The following is a 14,743-nucleotide window of genomic DNA, read 5'->3' as shown; positions in this document are numbered from 1 at the left end:
AGGGTATTTATTAATGGAAGGGTACAGCATTAAATGAATGGGAAGCAAGTCTGCTGGAATCTGTGGCTTGACTTGGAGTCCAGTCCTCCAGGGAGGCAAGCACATCAGCACAACCAAGGACCCTGAGAGGCCCCTCCCTTTGGAGTATCAGCAGGGGCCGATCTTTGCCATCAGACAAGGACAGCAGAACCTTGTTCCCAGCCAGGGAAAGTGTCAAAGCCTGGCAGAAGACCCTGTAATGACCACCATGTAGTAGCAAAGGAGCAAGACACGGAGAGAGAGAAGAAGGCAGGATATGAGTATGTGCAACAGTTAGGGGAGGTTAGTGGGTGGTTTATATACATATTTATATATGGTTTGAATTGGTTTGGGGAGAGTAGGTGTGGAAGAAAGAATTTCCTGTCCTCCCAAAACTTTCACTTAGTGTTTTACCAAAAAACGGTTACACTCCTCTCTTTAAATGTCTTTCATGTGAAAAGAGACACAGTGAACTGTGCTTTCACACCTTGTGGTTTCTGGTAAAAAGTTCTGAAAATGTCATGCTCACTTTAGCCACCTGCCTCTGTTCTCCAAGACTAGAGTGTACCAGTCAGACACAGGCACGCCACATGCTCAACATCCAGATTGATACAGAATAACCAATGGTAACAGGCTTCAGCTGGGTTCAGGCCATAAAGGGGCTGTATCTTTACCAGCTGATCAACATATGTCAAACAGGGATAAAATACAAATTTCACACATGCTATAATGTATGTATCCCCTAGTGAAAAAGGTTTTGTTTCCCTACAGCCTTAGACTTATTGTTAAAAGTGTGATCACAATCATATGAAATGAATAAATATGGCAAAATAACTTCCCAGTGTTGCGCTTTGCACAGCACTCTGTATAAATCCCAATGTTAGTCACTCTACAAATCACAGTCAGCCTGAATGTATGATTCCACAATTGACTGACTGATGATGTGTCAGGTTTGCTGGATAGTAATTTGATGGCCATGTTGGACATGAGAATGCACTTAATTGCAGCTCAGCCGTAACTAAGCCAGGGAGGACACTGCATTGCCCACCCCATGATCTTTCCTAATCATATTTTAAGGTGGTCCTGGAAATGATGGCATAAGGGGACAGAAGGGTATAAATCACTGCTCCTGCTCTCCAGAAAAGGAAGTTGCTGGTCCTGTACAACTGTCATGATATCCTGTTACAAAGGCACACAAGAAGGCCTGCCACAGCACTGCAATGCTGACATTACAATGACTGTCCTGATACCCAAACTCCAAACACTGCAACAAAAAAAATGTCTTGCCATGATTTACAGTTGTATCAATTTAAAACTCATTATTAGCATTCAACAGATACTAATTTTAATACAATAAGAGGCATTGCTGTTAATGGGGGTATAGGAGTTTAGACCTTTGGCTTGGAGTCAAGGAAGGTTGAGGAAGGTATAATACCTTGCTGTGGGCCTAGGTTTTTGACCCCCCTGTTAGGATATCATATAAAGAAATCAAAAAAGGAGATGGGGTAGTGGAGGGATGCTCTGAACAGCTGACATGTAAAAAAGTGACAAGTGGGTTTTTTACATTTGACAGTGGGATGGTTTTGTTGATTGCATAGAGATTGAAAATTCTCCCTCTAAATCTTTGTTTGGAACTTCACTTATTTGTTCTGTGGAAGGCCTTGTCCCTTGTGACATAAAGCTTTTTAGTGCGTACTCTTCAGTTCATAAAGCTGTATATCTGGCAAAGCAGTTCAGTTCAGTTGCTAGCTGCTTTGCCCATTGGTGCAAGTGCCCCACCCAGAAACACAACCTTCTAGTGTTTTTGTCTGTCCAATTCTCTAGTCCTAAATATAGAACAAATGCTAATCTTCACAGGTTATTTGATGAAGAATCAAATTACATTGTAATACATTGGCATGCTACCTTGCCTATTTAGCAGAGGAAGGAAAGAGTCTCAAATAACACAGAATTTGAATTTTTAACTGGGCAGGAGAGCAGACAGTTTGTTCATTCTTTAACAAACACTATTTCAGTGCATTGTATGGCAGACAGTCAAATAATTCATGATTGTTCTTATTGGTAATGTTTATGGGTCATATTGTTTTATTTATTCCCTTGTAAAAAATCCTGGTGAATCCTGGTAAATGTTTGCTTATCCCTGCCACTGAGCCTCAACACATGACCAATGTTCCACTTTACTGGTGCAGTTTTACCTTGTTCATCATATGTCATTATGATTTTCTACCTATTCCCCCTGACACATTAAATATGACTGATAACACTACAGTTCTCTCTCTCTCTCTCTCTCTCTCTCTCTCTCTCTCTCTCTCTCTCTCTCTCTCAATATCTGTCGGATTTCTCATTTTGCCTTACAAACACAAATACTTATTGGTATAGTATTGGTGATTAGTATTGACATTAATATGAAACACACGTGTAGACTCTTTTATAATTTGGAAGGAGTCCTTTTTCATTTGGTGTTTCCATAATTTTGTTGGCTACCCCTTCCAGTCACTTATCGACTGGGGTCATATAGACGTGTATGTTAGTGCTTTTCTTCGAATCATCCTGTCGTAAAGCGCACAGCGGGGTTTAACAAAGGCAGAAATAACTAAAAGTTGTTGTGGTATATAAATTAAAAACTGCCAATATTTGACTGTAACATGCATATTATTACGTGGCCGCCTTTCCTACAAATACTGGTCATTTTTCGTTACGACAGCGTTCTCATTTTACTGATAGGACTGAAGTAATGTATATCTGTAAATTTAAAAAGCCAGGATTCTTGGCGATGTGTACATTCGTTGTCAATTATAATAAAGTTAATGGTACAGCAGCTTAAACGGTTTGCATTTCATCACGCACTCTCACAAAGACGACGCAACTTCTAGAATCTGACAGACATCTATAGACCGAGGTATATTACCAGTCACAGCATAACTTTCGGTTTCGGCACATGGTTTCTCAGGAAAAGGTGTTGGTGTAAACAAATACTTTCAGTAAAACCCACACACACCAAAAAGAGGTGGAAAGCTCGTCCACGTTTGGGGGAGGTTCTATGTGTGACAACACTATCAGTATAAAACAGTCCACGTACGAGAAAACTGCTGAAAAATTAATTAGAGCCTCGAGTGGAAGCAGCCAAGGACACGTATACCTTAAAAGCGACCAACGATGCAAAGGTAACATAAAGGAAGGTTTGGATAAATTTGGATATTTTTATTTTGTGTGCAGAGCTAAACGTGTCTTGCTCTGAGTGGTGAGATTTGAGTTAAACACATTTATGAACTATATTCTTATGAAGAATATGATATTCAATAGCATTAAAGCGTATTCGAATTACTGGTTGAATTTAGCAACACTAAATTTGCTGCTATGACGTTAAATGTGACGTTTAAATGTTTGAGTATTTAATGGTAGCATTATATTGCGCTTGTGTATTCCCTATGTACAGGAATTTGCGTGGGCTGTAGCCCACACAAAGAACGTATTAACTGGAATCTGTTTGTAAAGGCACTGCGTGGACTTCATGGGTTTGACATTATTTTATTTTGACCCATATTTATGACTGCTCCACCGCGTCCAAATGGCTTAAGAGTTGGTTATTATGCGGATGCGTCTTGAGCGGTGTCAGCATTTGAACTACTCACATTGTTTTTCTACGGTGGAATTTCACGTCAAGGAGTAGGCAATGCGAACTTCAGCGCCTTCGCTGTGTGATCTGAGTATGACACAGTCCCACACACATGGGAAAAAACTGTGATCGCATACTACCGTGTTCCACGGTATTGTTTACCTTTGCTTGGGTTCAACGTTGTAATGTTTAAATAGCATAAAAGATATTTCATATATATGTTATGCATTATCTTATTATACAGCAGGCAATATTTTGGAATCAATTTGAAAGAAGTACTTTTCTCAAGTGTACAGCAACAATAGCACACCCATATTACCGCACCAGTGACCTTTCTACAACAGGACTATCTCTGACACCCCCACCTTGCTCATTGGTCTTTCCATGGTCTTTTTCCCTTTCTCTGTATACCCCTTCTCTTGCATCAGCCCCAACAGCAAGCCACAGTTTGGCCCCTGGCTGATAGAGCAGGTAGAGAGTGGGCAGTATGAGGGTCTGAGATGGGTGGGCCTCAACAAGTTCAGAGTCCCCTGGAAGCACAACTCCAGGAAGGACTGCTGCGATGAAGACAGCAAGATATTCAAGGTGGGAGGAGGGTCTCGGCCGGTTAGTGATAGGGGCAGTAGTAATGATCATTGTATTTGTGATAGCAGCAGCACCAGTACAACAGTTAAAGTGGTCTTGAAGTAGTTTTAGTAGTACACTCTTTGTAATAGTACATATAGAAGGCTTGTAGCAGCCTCTTTGTAGTAGTATGCATAGGAGGCTAATAGTGGTAGTGGATTTGTTGTGGTAGTATGTATATAGAGAACGCCTCTAGTTGTAGTAAAACACTTTGTTGCAGTATACATGGAAGGCTTGTAGTAGTGGTAGTAGTAGACCTATTGTGGTAGCTCAAAGTAGTGGTTGTAGCAGTAGTGGTGGTGCCAGTGCCACTGAATCACATGTTAAATTCCTCTTCCATCTCTTGTAGGCTTGGGCAGAGGCCAGTGGGAAAATCAGCGAAAATCGACATGACAAGGCAAAGTGGAAGACCAACTTCCGCTGCGCTCTCCACAGCCTCAAGCAATTCCGGATGCTGGATGACCGCTCCAAGGAGTCAGCTGACCCCCACAAAGTCTACCAGATCATTGACTTTGAATGTAAGCCCAGGAGAGAAGCCACATGTTTCTGAAAGACTCACAGTAGTTCTATACATGATTGGTTCCATGGTAATGAAAACCAAATTATCCCACCCAAAAACTGAATTATATTTGTCTTATGTGTGTGTTTGTGTTTGTGTATGTGTATGCATATAAATAATGTACAGCTGATTTGTTTATGCCAAGCCTGTGCCATAGCTTGCACATTGTAGCATTTGATTACTTTTTTCTTGTTCTCCCACAGATAATTATGAGAACCAGCACACAGAGAAAACCCCTGGGCCCCCTGACTATCCACTGATTAAGAACATGTACAATACAGAGCAACCCATACAGTTCATTCCTGAAGACATGCAGGTATGAAATACCTTCATTTGAGGCTTCAGAGGGTGATCCAGATATTTATTTCAATAGGAGTCACACACACCACAGCTGAAGTGGGTGCCAGCTGAAGGATAGGTGCCCATCTGTTGAGTCAGTGTGCCCTATGAGCAGTGAGACAAGATACACTCCTTTATTAAAAACATTTGAACATTACAAAAGACAACAGTGGCATGTAGCCTTAAAGTATTTAAAACAAACAATACTGTGCTTAATTACAAACAATCAACTTTTTATGATGGTACAGCATTTCAATTGCAGTACCCGGCCAAGACATGAAAAAATATGGAAATAATAAATAGGCCTATATATGATAATAAAAAGAAACAACTATTAACATTACAAAAAAGAACAGTGGCATGGTATTTTCTGTGCCTCTGAAAAGCTTCTGATATGGTTGGCTGTGTATGTGTTTGCTAACTTGCTCCTGCCTCTCCTGGTCAACACCCTCCTCCGGCTGATACTGTGAAAGGAAAATTATGAGATTTCAGTTATCAGGTATAGCTCAATGACTGTAAGAAAACAGCAGAGGCTGCACACAAAATGTACTAACACACATACACACACACACTATATATACTCAGAGTGCAAGCAGTAGTTTAAAATTACTGACATGGTGACAGACCATTAGTTTGGAAATATTTATTTAAAACGCTAACGTTATATTTTGATGACAGATGACACAGACTGAACGGCAGTGGTGGACGAAGTACACAAACCATGTACTTGAGTTAAAGTAGAGATACCCAAGGTAAAATATTACTCCAGTAAAAGTAAAAGTGCTCCCTTTAAACTTTCACTTGAGTAAAAGTACAAAAGTATTTGCCTTCAAATGTACTTAAGTATCAAAAGTAAAAGTACTATGGTTTATTGTGGCCATAATGTCCTAGTATCATTTTTGCAACAAGACTATTGCTTAATCAATTCAGTTTACATGAAGACTCTAATGTCCTTGGCACACCAATCTGTTCATAGAATAACATTAATTAGTCAGACACTGATGTCTACAAAAATTATCATAAGCACAAGAAACATTGACACCAAATAATTTCCTTTATAACCAAATGAAATAAGAGAATTTGAGAGCAGGTAGTTTCGGTTTAAGATTTATTTGTAACAGCAACAAGTTTAAATTTAATAGAAACTTGCCTTAAGCACAGGTTCACATGAGTTTTCCATCACTTTATTGCATCTGTATGTCTCTGTGCATAAACTGGCAAAATCAGATTTACGGAACTTTAGCTACAAAAAGAAAACATTCAAAACATAAACTTCATATCCAGAGATCAATCTCCCTCTCCTTGACAAATAAAACAAACATTTTATGTGCTTTAAGTGTGTCAAAGATGTAGGCTATTTTCAGCATAGGCTTAGATCAGTCTTTGAGAGCTGAACTTTTTAAAATAGCGATCTCAGTTCATAAAGAGCAGCCAACTGTTTTAGCCCTGCAAGTAAAACTAGTCAAAATAGATTTTATTTTCCAACGTTAAGTGTTACTATCAAGTGATTATCATTTCACAATATCAGAGCACTCAGCAGAAAACCTTCAATTACTACGAACTTCGGTGAAACAGTTCACTTAGCTGACGAATGGAAAACTAGCTCCAGCCTGCGTTGCTACTGCCGCTTTGGGTTGCAGTGTGTTACCAATCAGCTTTGCCCACTTAGCTAACTGGCTATGCATACCATCTTTATGGTAAACATGTCGGATATATTTCAATTCAATTCAATTCAATTCAATTCATTTTTATTTGTATAGCGCTTTTTACAACACAAGTTGTCACAAAGCAGCTTTACATTGTTCCCAGGCCTGAGACCCCCTGAGAGCAAGCCTAAGGCAACAGTGGCAAGGAAAAACTCCCTATCAGGAAGAAACCTTGAGCAGAACCGTGCTCAGAGGGGGGTCCCATCTGCTTCTGGCTGGCACTGGGCAGATAGAGTTAAAGACAAGTTATGCAATGTACTTTAAGACATTTACAATTGATAGACAATAGTAGTTAACAGCAGAGTGATTATAAGAATGTCTCCTAGGATGTCTGGTTCTTGGAACGCAGTTGGCTTTGATGGGCAGGGCAGCGAGGTAGCAGGACTGGAAAACGGGATGAGACGCTTGGGCTACAGCTCCGGACAGGAGCCCGGAGCATGGATAGGAAGCAAACAGAAAACAGTGGTTAGTGGATGATAAGAATGGCAGGGATGTAGAACAAAGAGGCAGGAGAGGAGGGGCAGCGAAAAAGGTGTGCAACAAGGAAAAACCCCGGCAGGCTAACATTATGGCAGCATACCTAGGGGACGGGAGGCAAGGGACCGGCATAGTCATGAGGGCGACCCTAAGACAGTCAACATCAGATCACGGCACAGGGTCCATGGAAGCAATAACCACTTAGTCCACCAGAGAGTCTATGATCCACGCCAGCACCAGGCCATGTCCCTCAGCTGAAGGATTTACTATATAGATATGTTTTGAGCCTAGACTTAAAGGTGGAGAGAGTCTGTTCCCCAAATCTCGGAGGGTAAGCTGTTCCACAGGAGAGGGGCTTGATAGGAAAAGGCTCTGACAAGAGGGCATTACAGTAGTCTAATCTGGATGTTACAAAGGCGTGGATTAGTTTTTCAGCATTGTTAATTGATACGATTTTCCTGATTTTAGCAATATTTCTCAGATGGAAGAAGGCAGCCCTAGAGTTGTTAGTTATGTGAGTTTCAAAAGAGAGCTCGGGATCAATAACAACACCAAGGTCTTTGATGGCTGCACTCGGGGCAAGGGAGACACCATCATGGTCCAGTGAAAAATGAGTGAGTTTGGTCCTGATTGAATTTTGGCCTATGACCAATATTTCGGTTTTGTCCGGGTTAAGGAGGAGAAAGTTTCGGGCCATCCAAATCTTTACATCTGTTAGGCAGGCCCCCATGTTTGAAATATTCAGAGGGACATCGAGTTTTACTGATATGTATAACTGAGTGTCATCCGCGTAACAGTGGAAATTAATGTCATGTTTACGGATGATATCGCCAAGAGGCAACATGTATAATGAGAAGAGCAGAGGCCCAAGCACAGATCCTTGAGGTAGACCATATCTTACTCTGGAACGAGCGGAGGATTCGGTGTTAATGGAGACAAACTGATATCGTTCTGATAGATAAGACCTAAACCAAGATAGGGTCTGTCCACTTATGCCAACCAGGTTTTCGAGGCGGTCGAGGAGGATACGATGATCGATAGTATCAAAGGCTGCACTTAGGTCTAGCACAAGAAGGGAGATACAGCCATTGTCACAGGAGAGTAGAAGGTCGTTGAGCACTTTCAGGAGAACGGTTTCCGTACTGTGGTGAGGCCTAAATCTGGACTGAAAAACTTCCAAAATGTTGTTAGAGTGTAAAACGGCACAGAGTTGCTTTGATACTGCTTTTTCCAGAATTTTTTTAGAGGAATGGAAGGTTCGAGATGGGCCTATAGTTTGACAGGTCATTGAGATCAAGATTGGGCTTTTTCAGAATAGGTTTGATAACTGCTACTTTGAAGCGCTGAGGTATGTGTCCAGATGTAAGGGAGGCGTTGATAAGATTTAATAGCGTTGTGCCAATTGCAGGCAGTAGCTGTTTTAGGAAGCCAGTTGGTATGGGGTCAAGTTGGCTGGTAGAGTTATTAGATGAATTGATAAAAGAAGAAAAGTCGCTAACTTCAATGGGTATAATAGAGTCAAAGTGTGAGGCGGGCCTAATAGACATACCTACATAATCTGGAACGGGACTGGCCAGGCAGGAGGCAGAAGTCGATGAGAATTTTTGTATTGTGTCTCTTATCTTTAAGATTTTACTATCAAAAAAGTTCATGAAATCATTGCTACTATAAATTGCTGGTATGGTAGAGTTAACTGATGCAGGACTCTTGGTTAATCTGGCAATAGTGCTAAACAGGTACCTAAGATTGTCCTTGTTTCTCTCAATAAGGGTAGAGGAATATTTGGATCTGGTAGCTGTGAGGGCATGGGTGTTCTCTTGCGTTGTGTTTTAATGTGATGTTACGTGGGTCGGCGAGCGAGCGAGTTTCGAACCGAGGTTCTTACTGCTCGCTGCCAACCCCTTAAAGCCAGCGTCGTTGCCAGTTGAGCTAAAGGCAAATTGCCGTTAGCCTGTCGGCAACAACGCTACTTAACCAGGTCTCAGGGGGAGTGACGTAGCCACTGCAACCACTCGGCTACCTGCTACCCGCTACCTAAGGCTTTACGCAGGACTCACACGAGCTAATCACTTCAGCTCCGCTACACTTGTAGGTTAGGAGACTTTCCTTCCACGCCAGGAGAAAAACCTGTAATTTGGTAGAGCACCATTTTCTTTCGAGTTTTCACGTAGCTTGTTTGAGAGCACGAGTATGGTCGTTATACCAAGGTGCTAGCTTCTTGTCTGTGATTTTCTTCCTTTTGAGGGGAGCAACGGCATCCAGAGTTTTACGCAAAGTAGAGTCAATACTGTCCGTGAGTAGATTAATTTCAGTTGAGCTAGGGTTTGAACATAAACTAGAGGAGATTTCGTTGCGCAGGTAGTATGATGTAGGGAGCTCATCGATAAAGGCATTTGTTGTAAGAGAGCAAAACATGCACCTGGAAGAAAATCTAGGCTCCAAGTATGTGAAGCACATTAGTGGTAAATTAAAAGACATGAGATAGTAGTCGGATAACACAGGATTGTGTGGCATAATTTCCACCTGGTTAATGTCTGCTCCATGTGTGAGGACCAAATCTAGTTGCGGTTGCGGTAATGTGTGGGTTTGTCCACAGCTTGATAGAGTCCAATGGGTTCGATGATGGACAAAAATGCTAATCTGAAAGGGTTGTGTTCATTATCCATATGCACATTAAAGTCGCATACTATTACAGCTTTTTCTGTATTGACAACCAGGTCAGATAAAAAGTTGGCAAATTCCGATAAGAAAACACTATAAGGGCCAGGTGGCCTGTAAACTATTGCAAGGGTAAATAGCTGAAATGCAGTCTTGTAAGGATGTGCAAAGCGAAGTACTAACAGTTCAGATGAATGGAAGTTATAGCCAGGTTTAAGAGTTTGGAGCTGTGTACAGCAGCAACGCCGCCACCTCTAACAGTAGGTTGAGGGACCTGGTGATTACAGTAACTGGGAGGAGTTGATTCATTGAGAGCAACAAAGTCATTAGGTTTAAGCCACGTTTCAGTCAGGCATAAGATATCAAATTGGTGATCAGTAATCAATTTGTTTATTAATAAAGCTTTAGGTTGTAGAGATCTGATATTTATTAACCCAATCTTAAGGACCATTTGTCTACAGGTAGTACTTTCAGGTTTGTCAAACTTAATTTTTATCAAATTATCAGCAGAAATGTCCCTACTGGATGTTTTTAAGAAGTTTGGGATGGAGGGTCGTGGAACAGACACTGTCTCTATGGGAGTTTTAAGTGGTGGTTCTAGGGGAAAAGCAGACATCTGTGTAGGACAGAAAGTCTGCTGCCTGGCCTTGGCCCTGATAAGTCAAGGTTTAGAGGAATTCAGACTCCATGTTTCTAGAGATGATAGCTGCACCCTCCCTCGAGGGGTGGATGCCATCTCGTTTTAAAAGACCAGGCCTCCCCCAAAACTTTTGCCAATTATCTATAAAACCAACGTTGTTAGAGGGGCACCATTCAGACAACCAACGATTAAGTGACGTTAATCTGCTATAGATCTCGTCACCGCGCTGCATGGGGATGGGGCCAGAGAAAATTACTGAATCCGACATTTGTTTAGCAATCCTGCACACCAATTTAATAGTTAACTTTGTTACTTCCGATTGTCTCATGCGGACATCGTTAGCGCCGACGTGAATAACAATCTTAGAGTATTTAGCTTTACTTTTACCTTTAGCTTTAGCCAGCACGTTCAAATTGGCTTCTATGTCGGAAGCTCTGGCTCCAGGAATGCAATTGACTATGGTCGTTGGTGTCTCTACGTTCACGTTTCTAAGAATAGAATCGCAGGTGTGTTACTGAGGGGAGAGAACCTGTTGGAAACATGTACCGAGGGTTGGTGGTGCACTGGGGGCACTTTGCGCTTGCATCTATTTTCCCGAACCGTAACCCACTCGCCTTGCTGCGAAGGCTCTGCCGGGGTTGAACTAGGGGAAAGGCTAATTGACGCATCCGGTACTGAAAAGTAAAACTGTTTTTCTTTTTGACGAGTCGAGGCGGAGCTTTCGCTGCAGCTGCACTTGTCGCCATCTTCCAAGTGTTCTTCTTCCTTTGGCATTTTAACGGCAACACTTCAGAATTTAGTTTATTGCCAAGTAGGTTGCCCAAACAAGGAATCTTTTTGTATGATAGTGCTCCATACAAATACATCACTAAGAAAGAATAGCAATAAAAGCAACAGGTACTGAGAAACAAATAGGCGTATATGCTGCCCCCGTCAGGTCCGGAAGAATAACATCCCCGATACCTACGGTACTGTAGAAATACGAGTAGCGTCATGTTTTTAGAAAAACGAGTACAGTCACATTTTCAAAATTTTGGCATAGACTTGGTACAGAAGTATCTGTTCTCGTGACATCCCTAACTGACACACAAAACTGATTCATATTTTTTTTCCAATAGCAGCAGAACTTGTTAAATCACATGGTCAACAACCTGACGCTCAACAACCAACAGCAAGGTATTTTTCACATAATCATTTCCCTACGATGATTCCTAGCTTTAAAAGCCCATTATAAGAGGTTTATACTACAGCTATGATAGTATAGTCTATGAACACCCAAGTACGGTTTACCTGCAATTCATTTAACTTTTGTTGACTTTACAGTTACAGTGTTACAGTTCTTTGTGCATTGTTTTTTTATTATTTGGGGTATTAGATAACATAAATTGATGTAACTTGCTTAAGTATTCATAGTGCAAAGTTATGGACAAGCTGTCTTCCAGTCAGACTGAAGCTGGCTCTTAGCTATCAAGATGTCTTAAAAACATTGGTTTGATTAAAGGCAAAAATGACAGTATTCAGATGATTTAATAATCATAATCACATCAGTGAATACAGATTGTATGACACATTTCACTGTTAAATGCAAATGCACAACAATCCCTCTCTTACCTTCAGAGGGAAATATGTGGGAGGATACTACAGCATACAATATCTCAGCTGCACAGAATATCTACCCCACTCAGCCTCTCCCTGTGGACCCCCAGTTAATGACCCAGAACCACATGCCGGTCCCTGTGCCACCATATTATTGTAAGTATTGATTCATGTTTGATTCATGGTTGCATGACATAGGGGTTAGGGTAATAGACTGTACTACTGCTGTACCCTTCAGCAAAGTCATCCAGCCCAAGCTGCTTAAGTAATTGCCCAGCTGTATGAATGGGTAATGGTTAAAGTGGAAGGCTAGAAAATCTAGTGAAACCAGAACTGAACAAACCTACCACAACAACAGCAACAACTGCAGCTACTATTCTGGCCTTTTTTTGTTTGCCCGCCAGTAGCAAAATGTCATTACTGCACAAGCCACTCACCCAGTCAGCAAGCCTTGCCAGTCAGTGAGTGTGGGATGCTACCAATTTTAGGGTCCATCCTCCAGTCATTGCCAAAAAATTAATGTTGTACCCTTGCAGTGAACCAAGGTGCAGCACTAAACCAGCTGAACCTGCCCACCATCTGTGACCTGGAGATCACTGTCCACTACCGGAGCAAGGAGATGCTTACTATGATGGTACAGAGCCAGCGGGTACAGCTCCACTACCTGTGTGAGGACCCTATGCTGGAGGCCCACCCAATCTGTCTTCCTAGCACCGAGTCTCTTGTGGACCACAAACAGATCAAATTCACTCAGGAGATCCTCAAGAGTGTCCAGCGAGGCCTCTTACTAGAAGTGCGGCACACAGGCATCTACGGCATTAGGCAGGGCAAGTGCCATGTCTTCGCTAGCGACACTGATGGGACCCAGGCACGTCAGCCGCACCCCAACAAGCTGCCCCAGAACCAAGAAGTGCTGCTGCTCAGCTTTGAAAAGTTTAAGAGGGGTAAGGACTGCCCCATGCCTCTGTCAATAAGGAGTCTCTTTTAAGTTTGTATTATATCACATAGAACTGGATCACACTGGCCAGATCATGTCTTTTAAATACTGATGTTTTGTCTGATCAAATATGCTGTTTCAGGATTTAGTACATCTGAAATATATACAGTATATGGCAGTATATATTTCTGAATGTCTTAAAACTAAAGCTTGCTATGCAAGTAAAGCTTAGTAGCAAACTACATTGGAGTCTTTTGCAAGAGCAGGCCAGATAGGCTCAGAGAAAAAGTAAAAAAGTTCTCTAAAAATTGGGGCAACAACACAGAACAAAATGGCTATAAGAAGGTGAGCAATATTATTTGAAGTGTAGTGAAATGTATGACAGAAATGGCAGTTCAGCAGTTTTCAGTTGGTTCATAGCTGACATCTCCTGAAGTTGCTACACCGGTATGACTCAGTTTTTGTTTTTTTCTTTCACCTTGAATTCTTCCATCACCTTCAGATGTGTGTGAGTTCCAAATGCAACGACAGGGATCTCCAGACTACACCATCTACCTGTGTTTTGGAGAGAAGTTCCCCGATGGGAGACCCCGTGAGAAGAAGCTGATCACCGTAAAGGTAATCCATGATCTTTACCGCCACAAACCTGTGACAGGTTCGCAGTTCTACCTACATGTATTGCTTCCATAGGAAAGAAGTGGTGGAAAGAAGAACTTCTCTTTCTTTGAGATGTAAATATGTTGACAGATGTTTCATTTGGCAGTATTATTTCTGATTGTTTTTTTATTTCTGATCTTTAAGATATTTAACAGAGTTTTCTTTTTATATATTTTACTTTATTTTTAAATGTACTCTTTATGTATTATTTTTTAACTGAAGGAGGATTAAGAGAAGTATGTTACACTTGTAGGAATCCTTTTTCATTGTCATCTTTTATAAAGGAGACCTAAAAGTCATGTCTCTCTCTCTACTCCCCTTGTTCTTGCTGTTGCTCTCTCTCACTCCCACTTCCTCCCTCCATCTCTCTCTGCTTCCTCCCATTTTTTTCAGGTTGTGCCCATAATCTGTCGTTATGTCCATGAGAAGGCTCAGATGGAAGGGGCTTCCTCTCTGCAGAGCGACAACATCAGTCTACAGATCTCCCACAACAGCCTGTACGACCTTATTCACTCCACCTTCGACCCCCCAACTGCCTTCCACTGAGGAGTGTACTCACTGCTGGTATTGCCACTCCCAGAGACACCTAAAACTACACTCTATAACCAGTGTGTCCCCTTAACACTCAAATGCACAGAGCATGTCTCTTTCTTTCTTTTCTTTCTCTTTCTGTCTCATTATCCCTGCCTGAAGACAAGATCAAAATAGGTGTGTCCCACCAAACTGTAGCTTACACTAGAAAACACAGCAGGTGAGTTAAGCACTTAAGTGTAGTTTTTAATGTATTGCGATGCAGTGTCTCACTTCTACAGCTGGTAGGCAATTAGGTTAACATAACTACTTACTTAACCTTCATTTAATTGGATAATTATCTCTTTTAAGACATAATGAGCTGCCCCATTTACAAAAAACATGC

General features: G+C 41.5%; 1 protein-coding gene across 1 annotated transcript; it reads left to right on the top strand.

The window, feature by feature from the left end:
- The first annotated feature begins 3,128 nt into the window (after positions 1 to 3,128).
- On the top strand, positions 3,129 to 14,743 carry irf7 (interferon regulatory factor 7). Its single transcript, XM_036535104.1, has 9 exons — positions 3,129 to 3,182; positions 4,063 to 4,219; positions 4,608 to 4,776; positions 5,021 to 5,133; positions 11,756 to 11,813; positions 12,255 to 12,389; positions 12,770 to 13,177; positions 13,673 to 13,788; positions 14,221 to 14,743. The coding sequence occupies exons 1-9, from the start codon at positions 3,175 to 3,177 to the stop codon at positions 14,371 to 14,373; spliced, it is 1,317 nt and encodes a 438-aa protein (XP_036390997.1). The 5' UTR covers positions 3,129 to 3,174; the 3' UTR covers positions 14,374 to 14,743.

Source organism: Megalops cyprinoides, chromosome 8 (assembly GCF_013368585.1).
Source record: "Megalops cyprinoides isolate fMegCyp1 chromosome 8, fMegCyp1.pri, whole genome shotgun sequence".
NCBI classification, from domain to species: domain Eukaryota; kingdom Metazoa; phylum Chordata; class Actinopteri; order Elopiformes; family Megalopidae; genus Megalops; species Megalops cyprinoides.
This window is presented reverse-complemented; position numbering and strand designations above follow the sequence as displayed.

Coding starts and splice junctions, on each gene's coding strand:
- irf7 (XM_036535104.1), top strand. Junction 4,220..4,607: donor AAGACAGCAAGATATTCAAG/GTGGGAGGAGGG, acceptor CATCTCTTGTAG/GCTTGGGCAGAGGCCAGTGG. Junction 12,390..12,769: donor CCCTGTGCCACCATATTATT/GTAAGTATTGAT, acceptor GTACCCTTGCAG/TGAACCAAGGTGCAGCACTA.